General features: G+C 42.6%; 1 protein-coding gene and 1 long non-coding RNA gene across 13 annotated transcripts in view; one reads left to right on the forward strand and one right to left on the reverse strand.

The window, feature by feature from the left end:
• LOC142924323 (uncharacterized) overlaps positions 1-25859 on the reverse strand; it is a 192703-nt gene that overhangs the window by 48090 nt on the left and 118754 nt on the right. The window lies entirely within an intron of this gene.
• On the forward strand, positions 536-22245 carry LOC116941634 (regulator of G-protein signaling 20-like). Of its 12 annotated transcripts, XM_032952904.2 has the most exons (7): positions 592-609; positions 738-810; positions 14289-14412; positions 16289-16416; positions 17063-17155; positions 20056-20293; positions 20711-22245. In XM_032952904.2, exons 4-7 carry the CDS (start codon positions 16313-16315, stop codon positions 20897-20899), a joined length of 624 nt encoding a protein of 207 aa, XP_032808795.1. In that variant the 5' UTR covers positions 592-609; positions 738-810; positions 14289-14412; positions 16289-16312; the 3' UTR covers positions 20900-22245. The 12 variants fall into 12 exon arrangements, with proteins under 12 accessions (XP_032808798.1, XP_032808795.1, XP_032808794.1 ...); XM_032952907.2 differs by lacking the exon at positions 738-810 and having other exon boundaries at positions 536-609; XM_032952903.2 differs by lacking the exon at positions 592-609 and having other exon boundaries at positions 622-810.

Genomic DNA, 25859 nt, shown 5'->3' on the forward strand with positions numbered 1-25859 from the left:
CTGTGTTTCTATAGTGAGCACTATCTTTTTCATATATATTGGATGGTGGAGGCTGAAAAAAGTCCAAAAATATAAGAAACAGATATTTTAAATTCCTTAGCAAAGTTGTATTAAAGTTATACAAATTATCCCATGAGTATAAGTGGGTTGCGGCAGTGGTGTAGTGATTACCACACTTCACTATGAACCAGGCCACCTGAGTTTGACTCCTGACCAAGGCTGGTACCTCTAACGAGCACTACCAAACTGTTCCTGTAGCCTCCCTCCCTTCAACCTTGCACTTCTCGCGTGGTGAAATATGGTCAAACACCCGCCATGACCGATACGGTGGATTGATAAGGGGCCGTGATTTTTGTTTTATAAGTTGGGAGCCAAATCAAGTTCACAATGCTCTCTTTAATCACGTGCAGCAGCAGCAGCAGCCGGGCATTGGCGTCTTGGTTTCAATCCAATGGCTCTCACACTCCATTGGTTACCAATAGGGAAGGGTGTCAAATCTAAAGTGGTCGCTGCTCAGAGAGGACAGTATCTGTTAAGCAGCATTTCCCCAGAGATAAGCTAGACCACGGAAATGTGGTGGGCAGTTCTCTACCCAAGCCGTAACGCTCAGTAAGTTTTTTTGTTTGCGCACGCTAACAGTTGAAAATGAAACATTACAAAATATTGCAAAGGAGACGTTTATTGCACTCTTGTTTAGACATTTAAACTGAAAACATCTGAATCACATTACCCAATAGGGACGAAGTGAAACGTCATCATCTGCTTGCCGTTGGTGAAGCAACATTTGACTGCGGGCATGTACGCAAAGTAGTAAGTATGCCGGTGCAATTTTGCTGCGGGATATTTACGCGCCAAGCAGCTTCCCATATGAAACATTTAACAAAGCGTGAGATGGCAAGGTGGTAGAAATATTGTTTTTAAAAAAATGCTGATGCAGTTGTATGCATGTAGTTAAACAAGGCTTAACTACATGCACATGTTTTTTTTTTGTTTTGCTGGAGGCATTCTGCTTGTTGAACACTGCTAAAACACTTGACTGGCAAGTGCGGGTCAGCTTTAAATGAATTTGCATTGCATAAACCAACTATGAATGTGATTAAACAGGCACAGCGAATCACGCTTTGTGACCAACAAAAATCACGACGTTTCGGCCACAACACAAGCGGCCTTCATCAGGTGAAGGTACCAGACTGTCTCGAGGACAGCGCTGGAGTGAAACACAGCCACGCTCAGACCGCGACCTTTAAGCTGTGTGTGAGGAAACAAGGTGCCTTGATAAAGGAATTAGCATAAAAATTAGCATTTGATTGGCCGACTTAGCATGATGAACGGTGTAGAGGTGGTGTACATGCGGGTGGACATGCCGGTTGGCGAGGGGGGGTGGGGGAGTTTACCTATTGATGGTGTGAAAAGGGAATTTTAAGAGCTGCGAAAGTTTGGGGTACCGCTACTTGAAAAAATATACTGTACCATTGAAAATTAGTTTAATGTTTGGTTCGATTTAGAACATTTTTCCAATGGTTGCTTAATTTGAAACCATCTTCTCGGTTTAAATTGTGTCTGTGTTTGTAGATCTGAATTGCCTCGTGAACAAATCTCTGATAAAAACCCGTGGGTTTGCAAAGAACCTTGGTATCGGAGAAAATTATATCGTGATCACCCACAGCGTTGTAACAGTGATCAGCTACGGCAGAAGAATTCGTTCTGCCGTGTTTCAAATCTGATTTGTGCTCGCGAATTCGGTCAGAGACATGTCGCTTTGTCTCCCCGATATAGCAATCACCGCAGGTACAACTCAATTTGTAAACCCCGGGGTACTGTAAGTCAGGAATGACATCCTTCACGGATGGGATCAGATCACGAATTTTGTGTACTGCATTGAACCGGACCTGGATCTTGTGTTTGTTTAGAATTTTGGAAATCTTTTTAGTAACGCCTGCTATATATGGTAGTGTGATGGTTTTGACCAGAGTATCAAGTGGTTGTTTCTGTATGGAGGTAGAAACAGCTTGGCGGATGGTACGGTCAGAGTATCCATTCCTTTTGAGGGCCAGGTGTACATGTTTTAATTCACTGGTCAGGTGTATTACTCGACCAAATCAAAACATGCTACAGTGAGGAAAAAAAGTATTTGATCCCCTGCTGATTTTGTACGTTTGCCCACTGACAAAGAAATGATCTGTATATAATTATAACGGTAGGTTTATTTGAACAGTGAGAGACAGAATAACAACAAAAAATCCAGAAAAACGCATGTCAAAAATGTTATGAATTGATTTGCATTTTAATGAGGGAAATAAGTATTTGATCCCTATGCAAAACATGACTTAGTACATTGTGGCAAAACCCTTGCTGGCAATCACAGAGGTCAGACGTTTCTTGTAGTTGGCCACCAGGTTTGCACACATCTCAGGAGGGATTTTATCCCACTCCTCTTTGCAGATCTTCTCCAAGTCATTAAGGTTTCGAGGCTGACGTTTGGCAACTCGAACCTTCAGCTCCATCCACAGATTTTCTATGGGATTAAGGTCTGGCGACTGGCTAGGCCACTCCAGGACCTTAATGTGCTTCTTCCTGAGCCACTCCTTTGTTGCCTTGGCCGTGTGTTTTGGGTCATTGTCATGCTGGAATACCCATCTACGACCTATTGTCAATGCCCTGGCTGAGGGAAGGAGGTTCTCACCCAAGATTTGACGGTACATGGCCCCGTCCATCATCCCTTTGATGCGGTGAAGTTGTCATGTCCCCTTAGCAGAAAAACACCCCCAAAGCATAATGTTTCCACCTCCATGTTTGACGGTGGGGATGGTGTTCTTGGGGTCATAGGTAGCATTCCTCCTCCTACAAACACGGCGAGTTGAGTTGATGCCAAAGAGCTCCATTTTGGTCTCATCTGACCACAACACTTTCACCCAGTTGTCCTCTGAATCATTCAGATGTTCATTGGCAAACTTCAGATGGGCATGTATATGTGCTTTCTTGAGCAGGGGGACCTTGCGGGCGCTGCAGGATTTCAGTCCTTCACGGCGTGGTGTTACCAATTGTTTTCTTGGTGACTATGGTACCAGCTGCCTTGAGATCATTGACAAGATCCTCCCGTGTAGTTCTGGGCTGATTCCTCACGTTCTCATGATCATTGCAACTCCACGAAGTGAGATCTTCCATGGAGCCCCATGCCGAGGGAGATTGACAGTTCTTTTGTGTTTCTTCCATTTGCGAATAATCGCACTAACTGTTGTCACCTTCTCACCAAGCTGCTTAGCAATGGTCTTGTAGCCCATTCCAGCCTTGTGTAGGTCTACAATCTTGTCCCTGACATCCTTGGAGAGCTCTTTGGTCTTGGCCATGGTGGAGAGTTTGGAATCTAATTGATTGATTGCTTCTGTGGACAGGTGTCTTTTATAAAGGTAACAAGCTGAGATTAGGAGCACTCCCTTTAAGAGTGTGCTCCTAATCTCAGCTCGTTACCTGTATAAAAGACACCTGAGAGCCAGAAATCTTTCTGATTGAGAGGGGGTCATATGCTTATTTCCCTCATTAAAATGCAAATCAATTTATAACATTTTTCACACGCGTTTTTCTGGATTTTTTGTTGTTATTCTGTCTCCCACTGTTCAAATGAACCTACCATTAAAATTATAGACTGATCATTTCTTTGTCAGTGGGTAAACCTACAAAATCAGCAGGGGATCAAATACTTTTTCCCTCACTGTATATACATACTACACAACTTATGAACGTAAATACATATTCTGTTATTGCATTTAATATTATAATAATGACAATTTACATCCCTATGCCAATCGACTGAAGGCCTCCCCACATGCCGTGTTGGTCATGGGGTTTGTTGACGATACTTCACCATGGTGGCCAGGAACAGAACCGGTTCAAATATCATGGACCACTCCCAGTAAACATGGGACGTTCGGCCAACGTTTCCAACGACATGGCAACGTTAACCCAACATTGCCATGTTTACCCAACTGTTGATAGGCCGGAAATCGAATTCAGGTTGTCATGTTCAGAGCATCATGCTTACCACTGCACCACTGCTCAACCCAAGAAGTTGATCTTTAGTAACTTTTTTTTGAATCACTTGAAGTGGTGTTGTTGCATGGGAAATTGGTAATATTTCAGAAATAACAATATAGTATATACCAGAAGCCGATAACTGGTATGCTGTATCAAGAAAACATCTACGTATGTTATGTACTACATTTGTTACTGAAAGATAATTTAACACGTCACATACACTCATATACAAAACAATGTTTCACTTGGCTTGATTCCACTGGTAAAAGTTATGCACGAGGGTAAACACCGTTGGAATGCCGTATTATCATCAGTGTGTTGCTTTTATCATCATGCTCTATTAATTCACGAAAATACTGCTTCAAGTGCTCGTTTGCAGCCCGAAAAACGAGCATTGCTTTTACTTTCAAACAATGTAAAATATTTGAACCAACGTCAATCGCATTAATTACACGATGGCTAAAATAAAAAAGAAAACGCTTTACTTTTTTTTTAAGATGTAGAAGTGAGGGATCTACTCTGCCCCTATTGGGGAAAGCGACACCTTTCATAGCAAATCCCAGTCCAGGCACCCACGGAAATTTCCCTCTGATAATAGCAAAAGGCCTGCATGAACAACAACACTAGCTGACATGTATTTCACGCATCTTGAGTTAAAAGTCATTGTTTAGTTGTGCACACCGCTCATGGTCACACTTGATTATTAAATGGTAATGCGTAATTTAATATTTCATTGGTCAAGTATATCGGGCAGTACGCTTACTTCTGCTTTGTTCCCACTGAATTCGCACACCGGTGAAAATTAATTGGCTTCTGTTGGTGGGCCACTGCCAGGTACCAAGCTTGAACCAGCTGTATTGTGATTGCAAATGCTAATCCTTTTTGGAGAGTGAATTTATCCACGTAAAATGCAATGATTTTGTTGTTTCACTTGTTTTAGTTTATAGACATTTTTGTCAATTTACTGCTGGATTAAGTCCCCCCCATGACTTTCAGTCAATGGGGGCTGTTTGACTATATTTCACCAAAATGGCCAGTGGCAGTTTATGAAGAGGGGGCCCAAGACTGGTTCAGATATCATTCTCCACTGATGTTAGCCATCGGTATCAATCAAACACAGGCCATTGGGTTTATTGTGGAATCTGCTATGGATGAGCGCGGGGGGCGGGGGGGGGGTCATTGGCACGGTGGTTAGTGCACTGCGCTATTAAACAAGTGACCTGAGCTCAATGCCAGACCATGGCTAACACCAGTGGAAAGTTACGTCTGAACTGGTCACAATTCAGTTTCAGAATACTGTAGATATATTTTTAAAACGACAGTACTGTATTATGAAGCAGTGCCCCTAGTGGCTGCAGGGATCACATGAACCCATACCATACAACATTTACAAATCACATTTCTCGCATACGATTCGATGTATGTACTGTATCTGGAACACAAGCCTGATTTGATGCATCGCTAGACGAATACTTGTTCATTTCTAGGCAGGTGGTGTCTATGTTCAGAAAAATGTAATCAAATTAATTCACCATACATGTGCAGAGTTTTATGCTTTTTGCTGGACTATCACGAGTGTACTGCACCAAATGTGTATGCATAGCTTAATATATCACCAAATATGTCCTGGATCATGATATAGACATGTGACTAGTAGCAACAGCTATAATAATAAGTATACTGGATGAGGTGTGCCGTCTACAGAAATATGTTCTGGCTCACTGACCCGGACAGGCTTGGCTGTATTAAGCCCTGGTTTTTTATTCCTACAAATGTCCAAGGAAATTCTGTTTCTGATCTCTAAATAAAATTCTCCTCATACCATGTTGCTGTGGTAACCAATTTCTTTACAAATTAATTTCCCAAAAAAATATATATCCATGATGTCAGCAGTGAAATGGCACAGCTGTGGACACTGCAGTGTCATTAACTTTTTGCCATTTTCCAGATATTTCCCTCGGAAATTCCCTCACTAAAACCCCCCAAAAATCCAGTCTTCAATCCAAGTTTCCATGGTTACGGCTCCTTCAAAATCAATTTCCCATTGGCTGTCTCTGTTTTCCTTCCTGCAGTTGGTCAGGCTCATATGTGCCATGATTAAGTTTCATCTACTGTGACACAGCCATTTTCCAGACATTCTCCTCATACATGTTCTCTATTGAAAGTAAAATTACATCTCCAGACTAAAGCAATGGTGGCTATGGAAACATTGGTCAATTATCCATTTTCATCACGGTTGAAATCTAGAGACAGAAACTCTGAGGATTTTTGAAAGCCATATTGAATAAGTTCTTACCAAAGTCAATTATTTATTTGTTCATCCCTTTTGGAATCTTGAAAAACACCTTGCAAGAATTTCAGTATAAAATAGAAGACTGTGATAACAAATGGCTGCATATAATTGATATGCTTAAAACAAGTAAAACCCGTTTTTTACAATTCAGTTAAAATTTAAATAAATATAAGTATAAAGGGGTGATGGACTAGTTTACTGTCATAAGCGATTCAATGATTTGCAACATGTCCATTACCCTTAACTAGATAGTGTTAACATGTATTAGCTACATGGCATTTGCAAACAGAATGTTAGTGAAAGGTTATGTATTAGAAGGAAACATACTAATTGTGGTACATGTCGTTTCCATTTCATGGTCGCCAAAATAAATGTTAAACTTAATAAGGCTTTTAATAAATGTAGCAAATTACAATCAAGAAAAATGTCCAGGGCTGGATTATGGTCATTCTAAAAACTAATTAAGAACTTTTTAAACTGGTAAAAAAAACCTCTGTTTTATTTGAATTAGTTAACTTTTGCCAAATTAAATATAAGTAGAATTTCAAATGTCTAGTATTCATATCAGTATTAAATAAACCGTCAGGAACAAGTGATAAGCAGTATAATAATGTTGGATAGAAGCCGTTTGGTATAAATTCCCTCAAAAGGACTTCTTGAGTTGGTGATGTCCATAATGGGAGACCTTGACATTCCATTTGCTCCAAGATCACTTTACCAAACAAACTTAAAGAAAACACAATATATAATAGCGTAGATGGGAAAATAATATGAATATCGAATGGAGGTAACTATTTTGCTTTGATTGACCTTGAATATAGGAAGGGCTACATTTAGAATTAGTGGCAACAGATATTTACGAATGATCAATGCTGTGCTTTGGACAGGTCTTCATTGGCTTCCCTGCATTAATAGCTGTGACCCTTTAATGATTCAATGAACGTAAAACATTGATGCAGTATCAGCCTTACAAATGTGCTGGAATGAATCAACGTAACGGCATGAATTGACGTTTGCCTCGTGTTTTTAATGAGCCCTCCATCCTACAGTTCGTCGTAGTTCCAAGTCTGTGGAGGCATCGCCCTCTGTTGGAATCCTCACCCCATTGGTTGTCTTAAATTGTTAGAGATATATTTGCATTATTTGGGTTATAAACACGTGCTTAAACGTTCTATATATAAATAGAAAAGACAAAAAAACACGTTAAATACTGTTTACTGTTGCAGGAAATGTCATATTATGGTTTGTAAGTATTCAATTATAAAAATGCTTTCCTGCAATAAAATAATAAAAACATATTTCCATTGCAGTCGTCTGGTTAATAATACGGCAACTATTTTCATGTTTAGAGAGGGCACGTCGAGATTATTTTTGTAAGCTATCAGCAGGGACAATTGACTTCGCATAATTGCATTGGGATAGCTCATGTTGTTTACTTCACAAGACCTTTTTGTGTGGGTTTATTTTTTACGATGAAACTTCTGTTTATGTTAGCTGGGCATTGGTGCGGGAAAGACGTGGTGTGCTAAATGACGATTTCTCGATTTCTCTCTCTCTCCATCCAACCTGTAATTATCTCTGAAAAGTTTGACCCCCACACAAGTGAATCGTACACTGTCCGTCTTAAAACAAAAAAAGTATATCTGAAGCCTCGTCATTACTGTCGTGGACAAGCCCAGAGTTCCGAATGTTTATCTCAACGCAGCAGCTTCCTTCCTGGTGCCCGTCTCTTGCATCTTGTTGGCAAAAATAGGAAGTCACAACGTTGAAAGTTACGAGTGAGGGGTTTTAAACGAAGCAGAAGCGGTCGAGCAGCCCTTGGGACGTACGCATGCTTTTGCCGCTGGTGTTCCCATGCATTGAACACAGTAAGTAAAGCAGCACAACGCTCCGTCATGATTTCTTGTGTTGCATAAATCAGCACATGTGTGATTTGAATGTATGCATGTACGTACTTTTTATAGTTAACACTTCATATCAAAGTGGTGGTCGTAATGTAAGAGTTTGCACTTACTATATTAATGTGAACTTCGGTAGTTTTTTGGGGGGGTTTATATGTAACTGCTATGTAATGCTATATAGGGCTTTCATATACATGATTTGGTTCTATAATCTAAAAATCTGCTATTCGTATGAATAATATATGAAGGATTTTAAATACATAGGCACAAAGTAGGGGGCTCGTAGATCGACTATAAGTAAGTTCATTAACTCTGTATTATGTTCTGTGATTGTATGCAACACTGTAAAAGTTAGGCCCTATGTGCTCATGTACCTATACTCATATAGCATTAAGTCAAATTGTTACGTGTATATTCTAGGAATGCATTAGGAACGAGCTTTAAATCATCATCATCATCAACTGCCCCACTCGTCATCTCATTAACAAGAACGGTGACAATCACATGTCCACCATGGTTCTCTATCTCAAGCCAGGGCTACTGCTGCATCATCATCAACTGCCCCACTCGTCATCTCATTAACAAGAACGGTGACAATCACATGTCCACCATGGTTCTCTATCTCAAGCCAGGGCTACTGCTGCGCTCAATCTCGATCATTGCTCTTCGAGGTATTTAACAACTGCTTCTATCCCCGTACTTTCCTGTGATCCTCTACTCCTGTTGCCTTCCATTTCCGTGTCTCATTTCCAAGGAGAGCAATCCTGCCCACTCCGGTTTTCCCGTATCGTCATGTTTGTAGTTTTTTATATTCCTGTGATCCATCTCAACTAACCCATCTCGCTCGCTTAGACCCTTTATTCACACAAAAAACCGCCTTGCCGACAGGATAGGTGGTTTAAATGTGAGCTTCTAATTTACAAGACGATATGTTTGCGTTCTTTGGGGCTTAATAAACATATACCGTGCATTCGGGTGCAGTCTCATGATGCCCATACATTTCACGACTCACCATTATATACATGTCGATTACCCCGCTTCTGGACAGCCGTAAATATACATGGGTATTCCACGGTGAATGTATCGGCAGTTCGCATCCGTGGGTACTCCAACCTCTCCCAAAACGTCTAGCCAGCATGGAAGAACATGCCAATATTCCCTGAAGAGAGGCTCCTCACAGTTCCCTCTCGGAAAGGTTCTCACGCCAGCGTAGGCTGTGAGAAAAGTAATTTTCAGGGCTGCGCCTTTACATCGTATGTTGTATCTGTGCACTCTTAACGTAAGTTCCAAAGCGATTATTTGATTGGGGGCCCGGGCGAGATCGATGAAGATCAATGCATCGTCCACCTCTTAAATGACACCGAGGGTTTTGGCTGGAGAGTTGCACACTTTTATCCCGAGTGCTTGCCGTTTTGCTCCGTGTCGTCTCGAACGCCAGCCAAGCACGCGTGTAACAAGCCACATGGCTGGCCACTGACTCGTTCTCGTTAGGCCGGCCCGGATTCTGCACGAGGTTTCGTGGAAATGTCAATAACGGCGAGGCGAAGCACCTTCTTCAATTACGCCGCAACTTTTTTTTTTATGGGGGCGAGCTGCGCATAACCTCGTTTTCCTGCCCACGGAGCCCTTTTGGTTAAAACGAGCAACGGTAACTTCTTTTAGGGCGCTGACATTGTCCAAATGAAGATGTGGCGCCCGTAAAAGAAAGAGGCGAGATGCCAACATCCCACAATTTCCCCTTTTTGGATACAAAATCCGTGCCGTGAAGACGCTAAATTTGGTCTCTCTGGGTTCCGCGTGTGTCACAGGGGAGCGGTGGTGCAGCGGTTAGCGCTCTGCGCTACGAACCCGGCCACCCGAGTTCGATACCCGCCCACGGCCAACACCGGTGACGATTTTCTGAAACGGTCCTGGGCCTCCCATAGGTCGACTCAGCCTCAAATGAATACCTGGTGTGGTGTGTAAACATCGCCGCTAGGAAGACAAAAGCGACTGGGCGTGGTTGCTGGCTACCCACCCCCTCGTGCGCCGTGCTGGCCTTCACAGGTGCTCACTAACAGCACTTGCCCCAACAGTTCTTTCAAGGCTATACGGGGGATCTTTGTCCTTGTCACAGGGCTTGTGCCACAATCTACGCCTCCATTCTGTTTCACTCAAGGTCAAATACACGTTCACAAGCAACGTTCCAGAGTTCCCTTATATATGAAAAAAAACCGCTTCCGTTTAAGCACGCATGTTGTTTTGTGCCTGTTACATTTGATTTAATCGTATCCTTTATGTGATGATGGAAATAATAACAAGCTCACGGCTTTTTTTTTGTTCAGATGCGCACCAAAGTCTAAATTGTTTGTGTAGGCAAAGAAAACAACGTATTTCCGACTGGTGCCGCATTCATCATCTTGGCTGGTTGCGCCAACAATGCCAATTGAAGAACACTGGGCCATACGTTTTCAGATTTCGTGGGAGACATACATGTGGAGGATTATACTGTATTTGAAACATCGTGGTATCAACTAAACCTTCCATTAGCGAGCCTAAGTGTGCACATGACTTGGGAGCGGTTACGCAGGGGTTAGCCACCTACCTGTTAACCCGAGTTCGATTCAGGGCCACGGCTAACTAACAGTGACGAGTGATGTCAGAATCATCAACACCCAGTGACCATCGCGGCGAATTACCGTTAAATAACCATCACCAGTGGATTGACAAAGGGCTATATGTTAGGGCTATGTTATAATAATACAGTATTGATATATTGTATGTGTGTTGAACTTCTTTACAACTGTATGTAACCAACCGTGCTAATCAGAGGTGTGGTACATTGCAGTACATCGCGTGGTGTCCGCAAGCGTCAACACGTGGCATCAACTAAGGCTGTTTTCAGCCTAAATGAATGAATTGGTATATCGTGTGGTGTCTTTATCTTGCATTGCTTACACTGAAATGTTAACCGATTACATATTGCACATAATGCACGGTACGTTTTTTGTCTATGCAGGACCCTTCGGAGATTCTAGGCCCCCAGCTTAGCTGCGTCTGAAAGTTCACAATTACGCAAAAGGATGTGCAGTATTGACATCTAGTGGAGAAGTGCTGCCAATCTGGAAGAAAAAAATATCATTCAATTCAAAAGTTGCGAAGCAACGATTATTAATCATTGCTCTCATGCGAGTTGTGAATTTACTAAAGATCCGTCTTCAACAAGTGTTGGGTCACATACACAGTACGTACTCCGCTGCCTCTAAAACGTACATCAGTTTGACGCTTAGGCTTTCGCGACCAATATTATTCATAATAAAGGTGTTTTGGTTTAGATCGTCTAAGTATAAACTGCGTCGTTAACCCGCCACCACCCGACACAGACAATCAGTAAGGTTGATCACGTATTGGCGGGTTGACACATTTATACTTGCGCGATATCACCCAAAAAACTTTATTATGAATACATTCGTCATCGCATTCACGTGTGTTGCAGCCTTTGTTACAACTTTGCCTGCAATACACACTGCGCGAATCCGAAGTGGAAAGCATAGCGACTTTCAGCATTTTCACGAGCAATTGAACACATTCGAAAACACCTCGGTGCAGCGCTGCATTAGCAGCGAGCGAGTTCGGGTAGCATTAGGATTGACCATGGCTGATGAGGATGATGAGGCTTTATAGAATGTGAAGTTGATTGCAATGTTAACAGTGTATTAAATTTAGGTATATGAAACGAAGACCTGTTTTTTTGCGCACGTGGTTTACAAATCGCCCAAGCATTAAATAACCCAATGTAACTTATACAATTTTTTACGGCACATACATAAATGGCTTTTACGGTGTACTCTATAATATTATATATACCACGCAATCGTGTCTACACGTATAACCCTCACGCTTAGGTACACTCCGTGCTATATGATACGTGTGTGTGGGGAGCGGTTGCGTAGTGGCTAGCGCACTGCGCTAAGAAACCCGGCGACCCGATCTCGATTCCCGCTCACGCCCTACATCAGTGGCGAATATCTGAACCTAGTGCGTGGGCCTCCCCCAGGTCGACTCGGCTTCAAATGAGAACCTGGTGCGGTGTGTGAACATCAGTACTGGGGAGAGAAAGGAGGTCGGCAGTGATGTTTGGCACCCTCTTGTGCCGTCCCTGCTACTCGCTAACAGAATTTACCCCAAGAGTCTGCTACGGCTGTATGGGGGATTTTTGCCTACACAGTAGTGTACATGTACATTCCTTAGACGAGCATGTATACCATAGTTGCACGTGTTCTATCTGTCGCATGGCCAATAGTGGTTTCCGTATGTATTAGTTGGTTCAAAATGTAACACAAATTCAACATACTCTTCACATTGAATTGAGCCTTCATCCAGCAGTTGATTATGGCTAGTGATTTTATATATATACAGCAATGGTTTAAGATTAACAAAGCATGCAGCTCTTTGTCAATCCACTGCTGGATAAAGGTCTCACCACGCCCGTAGCGGTCATCGAAGTAATTGTACCATACTTCCCCACGCCGGTCTGTTTGGGTTGACAAAAGGGGAGGGAGGGGGGTAGAGATCTCCAATATTAGTTTATTTATTGGTTTTGGCCGCGTTCTGGAATCGACTTAAAGTAGCGTAGTGTGTTAAACCACTGCGCCACCGCTCCACAATGGCACACAATTACCCAACGTGTTTAAACGCACTGCGCGTTCGCTCTAATTGCAATTACCGCACTGTATAGCAGAAATTGTGTCGTAGGAATTAGATGGGGGAGGGAGATTTTTTTTTAAAATTCCAGCCAATCTCAATCCAACAATGTATAGAGGCTTCCCCACGCCATGTCGATCATGGGGTGTTTTTGACCATACTTCACCACGCTGGGTTAGTGGGGTGGTCAGGGGGTGGGTGGCAGAGAGCGGGGGGTGGGGGGCGGTGCGAAAAGGGGCCAATACCATTTTAGATATGACTCACACGCTGCCGCCGCCGCTGCTGCTACTCGTGTTCGCCGTGGCTTGGATTCGAACTCGGGGTTCTCCCCGTTCACAGCGCTAGCGCCCGCTAAGCCCTGCGCCGTCGCTGGAACAAACAAAAAAAAACGTGGAAGCACGCCGGCTCTTGGATTTGTCCCGCGGGCTGGGACAGAGCGCGCTGCTACTGCTGCTACTGCACCCAGCACACAAACACTGCGGCACTGCCGGTCTGAGACAGCTCTCTCGGGCGTTGAGCGCTCAGCTCACAGGAGGCAGTCTACCATTCCTCCTTTATCCTCCTCATCGTCATCATCCTGCTGCTGCTTGTTCTGAAGCAGGAAGCAGCAGCAATAGTTGGAGTAACAGCAGCAGTGTCAGGAAGATCCCTTTCCAGTGCGAGAGAGGAGAGACGGAGGCACCTGGGCTTGCGCGCGCGCGTTAAGCGGGTGAAGATGATCGTGGTGGTGGTAGGGGACTGAAGAACAATGAAAAAGGGGAACCGCAAGCACTCGGTGAAGAATTAAAAGAAGAGGAAGCAAACGACGACAAAGATGCAGGGCAGGCAGAGAGAAATCAACAATGCATTTGGAACGATTTTCCAAGCGGCGTCAATATGAATAAATTGCGTAATATATAATAAATAATGCTAGACGTATATATCGTGGAATAGGGCAAAACGCTATCTTTTCTTTTATTTCGCGTTTCAAATCAATCGATCGCGACGTCAAGGAAGACCATTTACGTGCCGGGGAAGAAGACGCGTGTTTTGTCAGATGTACACCGGCGCAGCTCAGAAATAACGTGGTCCCATTGTGCTACCCACCTCTTCCATTTATCCCCCCCCCCTGCCTTCTGTCTCAACCTCATCTCGCACATCTCGCTCTCCGCCCCCACCGACATCTCTCCCTCTCTCCGCCGTATCGTCGTCATCCCACCATTCCGCCCTTCCAACCGCCTGCGTTCGCGTGTACATATATCATCACCATCATCATCATCGTCGTCGTCGTCGTCCTCATCTTCAACTTCATCACCACCACCATCACCACCACCACCGGCATCATCTCTCCTCCTTTCATCGCTCGCTCGTTTGCCTGCATGGCCGGCGTGGCGATAAAGGCCGGCCGCCCCGATGGCAGGCGGAGTCCTTCCTCTCGGGAGGGAAGCTCCTTCGTGTTGCTGATGCGAGCGTGAAGGCCACGGAGGAGCGTCAGTTGTTGGCTCGGGCCCCCAGCCTCACCCGGTAAGGACATTCACGGCGTGTGCCATCGACCGACGGCTTGCGGGTCTCACCCGCTCGCATTTCGTGCCGGTGAGCGCATTTTTTTTGGTTTTGTTACATTTAATATACCGTGCATATTAATCCGATATATTATACACAATTATATAGATTTTATATATGTACATTGGATGTGGCACATTATATGTTGTATAAGGTGTGGTGAGTGTGTGTGTTTGTTTGGTATGTGTGGAAACGTGTTATAGTGTGGGTTTCTATTTGTTTTGTAATACATATTTATGAAAAAATGTGTTGTCTGTATTTTGGCTCCACGTTACAAGTATAATTTTATACCAAAGGATGTCCGTGCAACACCCAATAATAATATGTAACAACCGTAATTGAAAGAAAAAAACCCTTGCATTTGTTAAAAAAAAAAAATTGCACATTTATGTGGACTCATTGAGTCCGTATAAATGCAATAATTATTCATTGTTTTTGTTGGAGCGTTGTTCACGTTTTTAATTCAAAGCTGGCGGCGGGAATCAACGTTAGTCTGGGTGCTCATATGTCACGAACACGGGAGACCAAGTGGCCATGATTATTGGTATTGTTTATCGTCTCACCCGGTCTATTTGATCATTCCTATTTATAAAGCCCTGCGCATTGTGTGACGCCACTGGCGGGTCGAGATGTCTCTTTTTTTACACCAGGCGGAAGTGACGCCGTCATTCCCTTTGTGTAAAAATTGCTTCTGCAAGAATGGGTTATGTCATCTGCCTCAGTGGGAAGGGGCCTTGATAAAAGGGTGATTGGAGTGATTTGTTATTATTCGTGTTGTTGTTGTTGTTGAATATGCTGATGTCCCTTTTGTCTTAACATTCCGGAGGAGAACACACACTTCGCCAATGGTGCTGACACCTCCCCCACCCCTTCCACATCTCCTTAGTCTAATTGATATAATATTGAGTGTTCTATCGTTTGAGCAGTCAAGAAATTACTTTGCCTTCCCCAAATCTGGCCAAAGGGGAGAATGCCACATCCCGTGCAATGCCCGAGGCAGTTTCTGCCTTATGGGAAGCAAATGAACAAATGTGCAAGGGCGCTGGAAATGATTTAAGATGGAAATATATCTAGTGACCAGGGTAAACTACACGAAGGGCTTTTATTTTTACACATTTTCTGGCCGACGTTGAGATGGGTTCGAATTCTAACAGCACCCTCGTGCATACCCAGTCTGCATCCTCTCCTATATATCACAGCCACCAACCAAATTCCCCCTTCCCCCTTAAAAATGGAACACTCTGGCTGCTGCTGACTTACAATTCGTGTGTGTATGCACTGTATACACACCTCTTATGAAGCCACCCTCGTGCCTCATTGTGCGTGGAAAATTACATTTTTTTTATTTTGTGCAGCGGTTGTACCCTTGGAATATATCTAAAAAAAAACCAACGCACCAGCCACTAATTTTGTTGCCATTTCATCATGTGGCATTTGTGGTGACATTCTCGCCCATGTGTGTATGCCAGCGCGTGCGCGTGTGTGTGCCACATTTGGAGCCGTGGGGAGCAGCTGTGTGGTAGTAAGCGCAGCAGAGATTTGAACCCGAAGGCCCCGAGTTCGATTACGACTGACGGCCAAGACTTTTGACAAAGATCTGCAACAGCCCCGGGCCTTCGCTCGCTCGATCGACTCGGCCTCAAATAAGTACCTGGCACGATGCGTAAACACACCGCCACTGGGAAGACAAAGGCGGGCCAGTTGTGGTGCCGGCCACCCACCCCCCCCCCATCGTGTGCCACGCCGCTCTTCGTAGGCGCTCGCTAACGACCACCCTTGCCCGGCCAGTCTGTTAAAGGCTATATGGGAGACCTCTGTCTTTGTGTCACGTTCACAGGATAAGGGATGCAAGTGAGCAGACATGGGCAGGCGACAGACGGTGCAGAATGACGGAGGGCCACCAGCTTCTCCACACTCGCCGCCGGCATGCTGCTTCTGTTGGTGCTGTTGCTGCACTTGCTCCTGGTACAGTATACCCTGTTCCATCATCAGAGCCCAGAGGGCGGCCTGGGCAATTCGATTGTTTTGGCCACAAATCACCTGCACAATTTGCACTTGCCATTGCACGCGTTCAGCTGCGGCCGTTTTGTGAATTGGTCTCCCTCAAATTGATTAATTGTAACATTGTGTGGCTTACAATGAATTGCTTTGTACATTTATATGCAGGCCACTGTGTTATTGGGAGAGAAAAAAAAGTGTAACTGTTGCATAATAAGTGTGTTGTTGTTATGCAACATACTTTATACTTAATTCATATCCCTATTTGTGAAAGCCCTTATTTTAAGCATAACAATGCTGATGGGACAGGGTAAGTACTATTTTGTGTACTGTATTTCCATTTATTATTGGACACCAAACACTGTTTTGTTCTTACACACACGCAACATATAACGACACTAAATGAAAAAAAAACATTTCTATGAAACCACACTGTCTTCATTTATCTTTCCCTTAACAAAAATTCCATTAAAAAAACACAATTAAACGTAAAATATGAATGCGCGTGCAACGGTGAAAAATCGTTGCTTTGAGATATCATTGAAATATCGTTGTAATCGATGTGCAAGTGAGCGGTGAATGGGACCACCTGTGTGGTGCATCTCCCATGCAGCATTACGATGGGAAACGAGGAGGCAACAAGGAGGAAGAGCAGGCGTGCATCCCGCGAAACTCGGATTGAAATGGTCCAAAACAAAGACAGCAGGTATTCGTTGATTTATTTTGCTTTTCAACGACAACTTCAAAGGGAATCTTAACAATCACACGTTGTAAGCTAAATTTATAAAAAAAAATTCAGGGAAGTGTGCGGCAAAAGAAAAGGCAATCTTACCACAGAGAATATGATGCTGAATGATATAAAATTTGTAATGTTCATGTTGTTTTACGGGGTTGTATGATGTATATTGTTATTAATTTAATTCCAAAGGTTCTGAAATGTTGCTGTGGTGTAATGTTTATCATACCTGTACTTGCAATCCAGAGGCAACCAATCTCCCGATGCAGCAATTGAAACAATGGTAACATTTCTTAAATTCCCCCACCTTTGTCCAACCCAACAGTATTTACAGAGCTATTGTATTGGTAGGTTGTGTGTCGTGGGATAAAGTGTGGGTATTTATTCCAATTCCAAGATTTGGCCAAATACCTCCGGGATGAGCTTTCTCAAGTGGAGACCCTTCAATCGGCAGTGGCTTGGTGAAAAACATTGCAGTGCTGCACTTTTACCTTCATAAATTTTATTTCAAAGGTACTGACATGTTCAGAGTTTGAGCAGAGACATATTTCAAAGAAAATTTTTTACAAGTAACATTTCTCTGCACGACTACAAAGGGTGTGTATGATTTCGCCTTTCACGCAGTACAAACATATCCTCTAAGGAGTATGTAATACTTTCTATATGAAACAAAAGGATGGTGTAAAATGTTTCTGAAGTATACATCAGGTTCAAAGCTTGAAATTGGAGGGCATTATGACCGACCACTCATACAACTGCTTCCTTGTGGCAGGGTGGCAGTGTTATAATGCATGGCTTTCAGTTAGAAGATTGTGAGTTAAAATCTCAGTCGAAGGCTGACTCAGCCCACCTTGCCTCCAGGGTCAATAAAAATGGAATAGCTTTGTGGATAATTCAGCAGTGATTGTCCTCTCAAAATTACGCCATTGGAATGTGGAATTTCTATCGCTGCCTCAACATTATTCAACTCATTGGAGTAGAAAATCAATTTGAGCTTTTGAGTTAGCCTAACATGTCATTTCAACGAGCAAACCCCAACATATATGTAAATCATATTCTTGGTTCTTTCGGTAAAGTCACGTTTTGAAAATTTGAAATTTTCTTGTTGTGAATTTCACACCTGATGATGATTGCTTGTGTTGCAGTCGAAACGTCGTGAGAATTTTATTGTTTTATTATTTTTATTATTTTATTGTTTCCCTTCTACGTGACTTTACCGAAAGAACAAAGAATATGAATCGCTGCAGTCACGAAAGCTTTAAATCAACATACATGTGAACCCTTTCCCATTCCAATGACGTACATGTCCGTCATCAATTTTTCTTCCAATTCCCTTCCGATGACATGCCCGTTCGTCATCGACGTACAGGCACGTAAGGGCGCATCATCGGAACGGAATTGAAAGAAAAAATAAATTAACTGTATCGGTACCGAGGCTCGAACAAGACCATGCGGGAGGGTGTGTGGCACAGTTTGGCGCACGCTATCGTACAGTGCGGTCGTGTCACTACAGTTCTCTGTGGTGAGTACAATGTCTTTAAAAACAGGCACTATGCCTCTCTAAATAAAATTAATGCTGAGTCCCTTGCGTGTTCTGATATTCAGTGATGAATGGGACCCACCCTGCAACTTGCATGCATCTTGGAACGGGAAAAGGTTCAACAAGCTTGACTCTGCTTATAAGAACCAGAATGTTCAAAAAACAGTCCAGTTTTCTTCCTGAGTAATATTTTTCTGACTTATTATTATATATGCTCTTACTCATAATGCTGCAAAACAACCTAAATGAGATTGTATACCAGCCAGTCAACGTGTTCTGGAAATATTAATAAAGCAGCATGGATTCTGAACTTATGCATTATTTACATTTTAGTGAAGGGGGCAATACGCATTGTTAAAAGTGATAACCCCCCCCCCCTCCGTAAAACACAGACAAGCAGTTTGGGACTTTAAGGGTAGCAGTGTGAGTTTGTTGTGGTGCAAAGTGCCATTGATCGAGGATGGTAATGGGTAGGCATTGTGCATGGCCTTACTCTTGGTATGCTTTGCTGATAGTCTGGCATCTGTAGTCCCTTGCTCGACCAAACATTAGACAGTAATGAACACGGACAGATGTGCAGCACAGTCCAGATGCAAGAGCTCTCCGTTGACCCATAAATGTTACGTATATAATGCCAATCGTCACACAATGAAAACTGCAATCAATGGCCAGTGAGCATATGAGAAAGGAAAACATTCACTTTGATTGGAAAATTGTTCAGCTTCATTACAGTCTTTGGAAGGGGTTCTCTCCAGGTCCCTTCACCGGAGGTCGTTTCTGACAGCGGTGGCTTGTGAGCAAGACATTTGAGGCATCTGCCTTTAACTCGCCACAGCGGTTTCCGAGGAGATCACTCGACGGCAAAGGGGAACGGCTTGCCATCGCAATATTTGTGAGTGCGAATTCCCCGGCTGAGGGTTGGCACGTGCCAACTTCCGTGCAGGATCGATAAAGAAATGAGTAGCACTTTGCAAAGGAAGTCAACCGTGATTGTCCTATGAAGAGGACGTGTCCCCGTCAAATGATTGTGAAACTTCCAACACTGGCTCGGGGCTGTAAACGGGAGATGCGCACGGCATCGATTCCCATTGTAGCAGGGCATCACTTCGCCTTGAGAGCGATTACACTACCAATGACATTCATATTACTTTCCCGCACCTCCGATTAGCACGGTTGGCTGTGTGCGGTGCAAAAGAAGTTCAACATACATCCGGAATCGAGAGTGAGGATTTCACGATGTATTTGCCAAATAATTGTTTGCACTTTCTTGATGAGGTCTAAAATGTATGTTTTAAATTGTTCCTCCCCCTCAACCCATCCACTCCCAAAGCAGTGGAAAACCATCGATGGAGGAGGTGCAAGTGTGGGGTCAGTCTTTTGACAAGCTGATCCGGAGCACGGGCGGAAGAAACACTTTCCGAGAGTTTTTACGGACTGAATTCAGTGAAGAGAACATGCTCTTTTGGCTGGCCTGCGAGGACTTGAAAAGAGAAGCTAATAAACGAGCCGTTGAAGAGAAGGCCCGGGTGATATATGAGGACTATATCTCGATACTGTCTCCCAAGGAGGTGTGTGGGAATGTTGTTGTTCCCCTAAATATTTTCGCGTCGTTTCAGTACATCACGTGCTGTCCGTTAATTAAAAGAAAACGTGCCCCCCCCCCTCCTCCCCCCTTTGCATTCCTGCATTTAAAAATAACACCCCACTCCTATTCCTGTCCCACGGTAATGCTGTCATGAAATTACGTGCCAAAGTTCACGACAAATATCTGAATATGGGGTTGCTTTTGGTAGACACTGTATAAAGTTGATGCAATAAATATTACTTTTAAAGAAAATATTGTCGGAGCCTGGGAGCGCGTCTCCTGGCATCGTGTTTGGTCTTTAGTCAGCGTATTTGCACACTTTATATATTTAAATAAACAAATAAATCTAGAACTTAATAACAGAAGGATAACTTGTACACTTTGACTTTTGACTTCACAGGTCAGCCTTGACTCCCGCGTACGAGAGGTTATCAATCGGAACATGCTGGAACCGACGTCCCACACATTTGACGACGCGCAGTTGCAAATCTATACCCTCATGCACAGAGACTCCTACCCACGCTTCTTGAACTCACAAATTTACAAATCCTTACAGGATAGCCTTGCAGAGTCATCCTCCGAGTCTTAAGTTCTTCGGCGCCTAGCCGGAAGTCGAGCGTTAAAAAAGAATGGATGGGAGTGAGACGTCTGATGTATGAGCAAACCACTTTCTGTGACGACAACTAAGGCTGGAACAATGTCTACTCAGGCTCTTTTTTACTTTATAACTTGAAACATATTTTGGTACTGTGTGGACTTTTTTTTTCTTCTTCATTATTTTATTAAATGCCATTCTCTCTATTTCCCTTCCCCCCCACCACCACCACCATTCTGTTTAATGATATTTAGCATATGAAGTCTCAAAATGTGTGCATCGATTCAGGAATTGTTTGGTTAGGGTGTCTAGAAATTAAAATTAGCAGGTCTAATTCGGAAGGTAACTATGATCTCAAAAGTTTACAATCCGGCGTCATATCACAGTCTGGCAATGTAATTGTGAACATTTTTGTTGATAGTTTCTTCTATGCAACACATTTGCTATGCTTCGTCCTGATTTTATCTCAAACAGCAAACTTATCTTTTTTGTCCCTATTTTTAATGTTTATACTTTAATGATGAAGCATGCCGAAATTTTCAAGCAATAACATGAGAGGATTTAAACCAGAAGTAAGTAATTTTTGAAAGAGGAACAAAATATATTTACTTACATGCAAAAAATAAATAAAGGGGTTATTCGATTTCATGTATAAAATGTTTTGAGGATTGTAAAAGTTTCGATATTGCTGTTGATCTTTTAAATGAGGGTGAATGTGAAACAGACGATGAAAACGAAAGCGTATGTACAAAAGGGTTTCTAAATATTTAAGCTTTACCGTATCCACCGTCATCAAATTTGACGGGTCTAATGATGCTTGCATGAACATTTTTAGTGTGCACCAACCAAGGGATAGATAAATATCATGTAACCTTTTGCTGTTTCGTTAATTTTTCCAATTGTGCCCATCTGTGCAGAATAACTTGCATTGTTATTGATAGCTAAGCCCCAACCACTGCAGATGTTTACGTTAATGTTGGCAACAAATGGAAACAAAAATGACTTTAGCACCTATACTTTGGAGGAAAATTTCAAAATAATGTTTGATGACAGAGAATAACCTTGTTCGGTGACATCTTTTAAAACATTGAGAGACATAAATGATTAATAATCCAGCTGAAATTTGCGATTTGTTTAAACCAGCAATAGAACAGCACCGTTATGCTATGAATGTTATAGTTTTGATCGTCAGATTTTATGATATAGATATGATTTTAATGACAAATTCTGAGCTATAATGTATTCAATGTATGTCTACCGCTTATATTCACCCTGCCTGCAGCTTGTACCATTTAAAAAAACATACTAATAAATAATCTTAACATTTACATTCTTAATAACTGTCAAAAGTATTGCTGATTCATAAAATGCACAATGCAAGCACACGTATTTCATCATTTGCTTGGCACTGTCAAACATATGCTTGATAAAAGCTATCTTCCAACACCAGGTAAGTTCAGATCAAGCTATGTCGTACTGTACCTGAATATGGCGTTATTGCATGTCATGTTATGGGTTACACTACCATGCAATTAACTGAAGTAATATTTTGCATCAGGGAACATTTTTGAAATGCAAAAGGTTGGGGGTGTTGGATATGCTCATGCAATTCAGAGGCTTTGAACACGGTGCATTAACATACAATGCCAAATGCGTACTCTACTTATTTTACCTGATATTGGTCACTTGTAACACGATGGCAATTTTATTGTGAGTTTTAAAATTTGATTATTAAAACAATATCTAAGGCATTAGAAACCCACCACATTTGATATTGCATATTCGAGACCTTTTATTCAAACGATTAACAACATTAGACACAAAATATGGTGACATTGTATTCAGTATAAATATAATGTAACAAGTTGACGTCGTTGAGTGGCTCAGTGGTCATAACTGCCGTGGTGGCTCCGTTGAGATCCTGTAATCGAATTTGGGCAGCCACCCGTTATTGTAGCAGGTTTAGGAAGTGCAGAACGTTGATGGTCTCTGTCCAGTCAACAGTGACTGCACACAAAACCCCATCATGTAAAATTTAGTTTTCCCACTTAATTTGGATATACTCCAGTTCTGTGCATTGCAAAAAAATATATATACGCATTTGATAAGGATTCTGATATAAGCGTGAACATTACTCTCATATCAGAATCATACGCAGGATGGATAGGATATAAACTGCCCTCCCTGCTCTGTGAGAGATACGAATGGATAGGCCGACTTTGTCTCATGACTTGGCATGGGGGTGAAGTTTGGAACATTTACACTATTACTGGTAGGAACCTCCTGGTTACACCAGCCCACAGGGGATTATTGTGTCCGTCCGTCCATCCGTCGTGCATCCAAAAATGGGAGGGGTGGAGAGGGGTGGGGCTGGGTGGGGAGAGGAGGGTGGGGAGGGGCTGGGTGGGGAGGGTGGGGAGGGGCTGGGTGGGGAGGGTGGGGAGGGGCTGGGTGGGGCTGGGTGGAGAGGGGAGGGTGGGGAGGGTGGGGCTAGGTGGGTAAGGTGGGGAGGGTGGGGAGGGGCTGGGTGGGGAGGGTGGGGCTGGGTGGGTGGTGGGAGGGGTGGGGCTGGGTGGGGAGGGGCTGGTCACCCCGTGGTGCCCTTATAAAACTCAACGTTTAACCTACTCACGCCGGCTTGTGCCCGCCCTCACACTCGGGCATATTTGCGGAATACACCACGTGGTGCCGCCGTTGACCCTGGCCATTGACCGAGCAACCCAACGTTCCTACCAGCTCCCTCCGCAGGAATGTGTTATAATTCAGTCTAAATGGCATAACATCTTAGAACAACTGCGTGCCTTTAAGAACCCACCAGGTAATCGTTTGCAATCATAAGCAATACTAATAACAAGCAGTACTTTTGAATTTGAGTGCAACATCAAAACCATCTGCAAGAAGAGTTCACATAGCAAGACTATATATGTATACCAGTTCCACAGGGGGTCTCAAAACGCCACTGTTAACAGTGCCTGAAGTTATCTTCCCTCTGGGACCGCATTTCTTTAATAAAAAAAATCCCTAGCTCGGAAACTATGATAAACATACACAATGACTCAGAATGACTTTCTGATTGTCTGATTTCAGATTTTAGGTCATTTAAGGGATATACAATTTTGGAGGGGAAATTACAATAGCTTACTATTAAATATTGTTATAATTTAACATGCCAAATGATCACAAAAGTGATGTCATCCCATGCCACATGACACTACTTTTTGTGGAAAAAGGCAGCATTGAAACAATATAAGTGATGTCGCTTCTTCTGATATGCTTTTGGATCAAAACAAAACTGGGTCACTTGATATTGTATATTTCTGCCTATTTTTTATAATTTTACTTTTTTTCAGGTTATTCTTGGAAAATGGAAGACACATTCCCGAATAAGATTTTTTTTTAAACGTGACAAATTTCAACAGTGAAACACAACCGTTACAGTAAATCCACTTGGAATCGGTGTTGTTTGCCTCAGGGGCAATACTCATGACGTTTTGTGAGCTATAGGCAGGGTCAGAGAAATGCAACGGCTTTAGAAGGTGCAGCTTGAGGCCTCACATTATGACCCCCCCCTCCCCCAAGAATATGCATGTGATTTTGTCATATTTGAAACGCATATAACTGTACTGCCAATCCTATAGGAAATGTGTCAATGAAAGGCATATCGTAAATATGCCTATTGTTACGAGTTACATGCTGATTTTTTTTTTACACGTGACATTTACAAAACACAACCGAAATAACCAAGGTGAATAACAATGGAGTTATTGACATTGGGCATGGGGTGATGGTAAAACAATCAGGGGAAGGAATTAAATATACAGGGAGGAACCCCCAAAACTAGACTATAAAATGCTCTGGGCCCAACACTTAAGCTGACCCTGGATATGGGAAATACATTGCATAAACCTTAAATGCAGTACGCACGGCAACGTTTACAACCACGGTAGTGTACATAGTTTATGTGTGTATCTTTATGTAATAGTCAACTTATCTCGCTGTTTGTTGCTCCAGGACCTTCTTGTAAACTAGAATGTAATTGATCGAAAGAGCAAATTCCTGTATAAGCGTGCTCGTATATATATAGGTAAATAAATACACAAACCAACAGACAACTTGTGTGATAATATTTACAAGCCGTGGTGATGTTATTGAGATCTAAACCATTTACTCTACTTCCCAGGTTTATTTTCCATGACCTTGAAAATTAGGCTTTTTTTGTGCCTGCAATTCCCATCCCTGCTGATAATGTTTTCAAGTATTCTGTTGTCGGCTGCCATTACTTATGTCCCGTTTAAATACAGGCGTTGCTTATCTCCCATTTAAAAGCAAGCATTATATAAGCAGAACTACATTTTGTTTCCATAAGGAAATAAAATACATATTTTAGTCCATTAGCCTATTCGTTTTCCGGAATAATATTAGCAAACAGTGCTCTTTTAAGCAATACATTTCTGGACTCGTTTCAATCCCCTGGGCCTCATCAGCAGTCAGACTTGCTGAATAAATGCTGTTGGATTACCAGATGTTGTTGGCAAGAACACTCACGTGAAAGTATGGCACCTATTTAAGACAAAAACCGATACTATACACAAACGTATTATGCATTGCTGTGGAGCATTATGGGTAAAAGCATATATACGCAGATCTTCATTCTGTCATACACAAGGTAAATAAAAACTAGTTTTGGCCCATCAGCCTAATTGATTTAAAAGCCAAGTCGATTTTAAAATAAAGCAATGCGACACACTTTAAACTCCGTCACAGAATTCTACAAGGAAAACATGGGAAATATATTTGTTTGTTCCATTAATAGATAAAAAAAAATAATTAACAAAGTCCATGTCCTTTCAAAACAAAACACCAAACATCGTTGTGCTCTCATCTTCACGTTAATACACACATCTGTTGTATCTAGTAAGCACATGGAGGGCATGCGCATGAGGTGGTAAGAGGA

Source organism: Petromyzon marinus, chromosome 12, assembly GCF_048934315.1.
Source record: "Petromyzon marinus isolate PM22_M1 ecotype Great Lakes invasive population chromosome 12, UKy_Petmar_22M1.pri1.0, whole genome shotgun sequence".
NCBI classification, from domain to species: domain Eukaryota; kingdom Metazoa; phylum Chordata; class Hyperoartia; order Petromyzontiformes; family Petromyzontidae; genus Petromyzon; species Petromyzon marinus.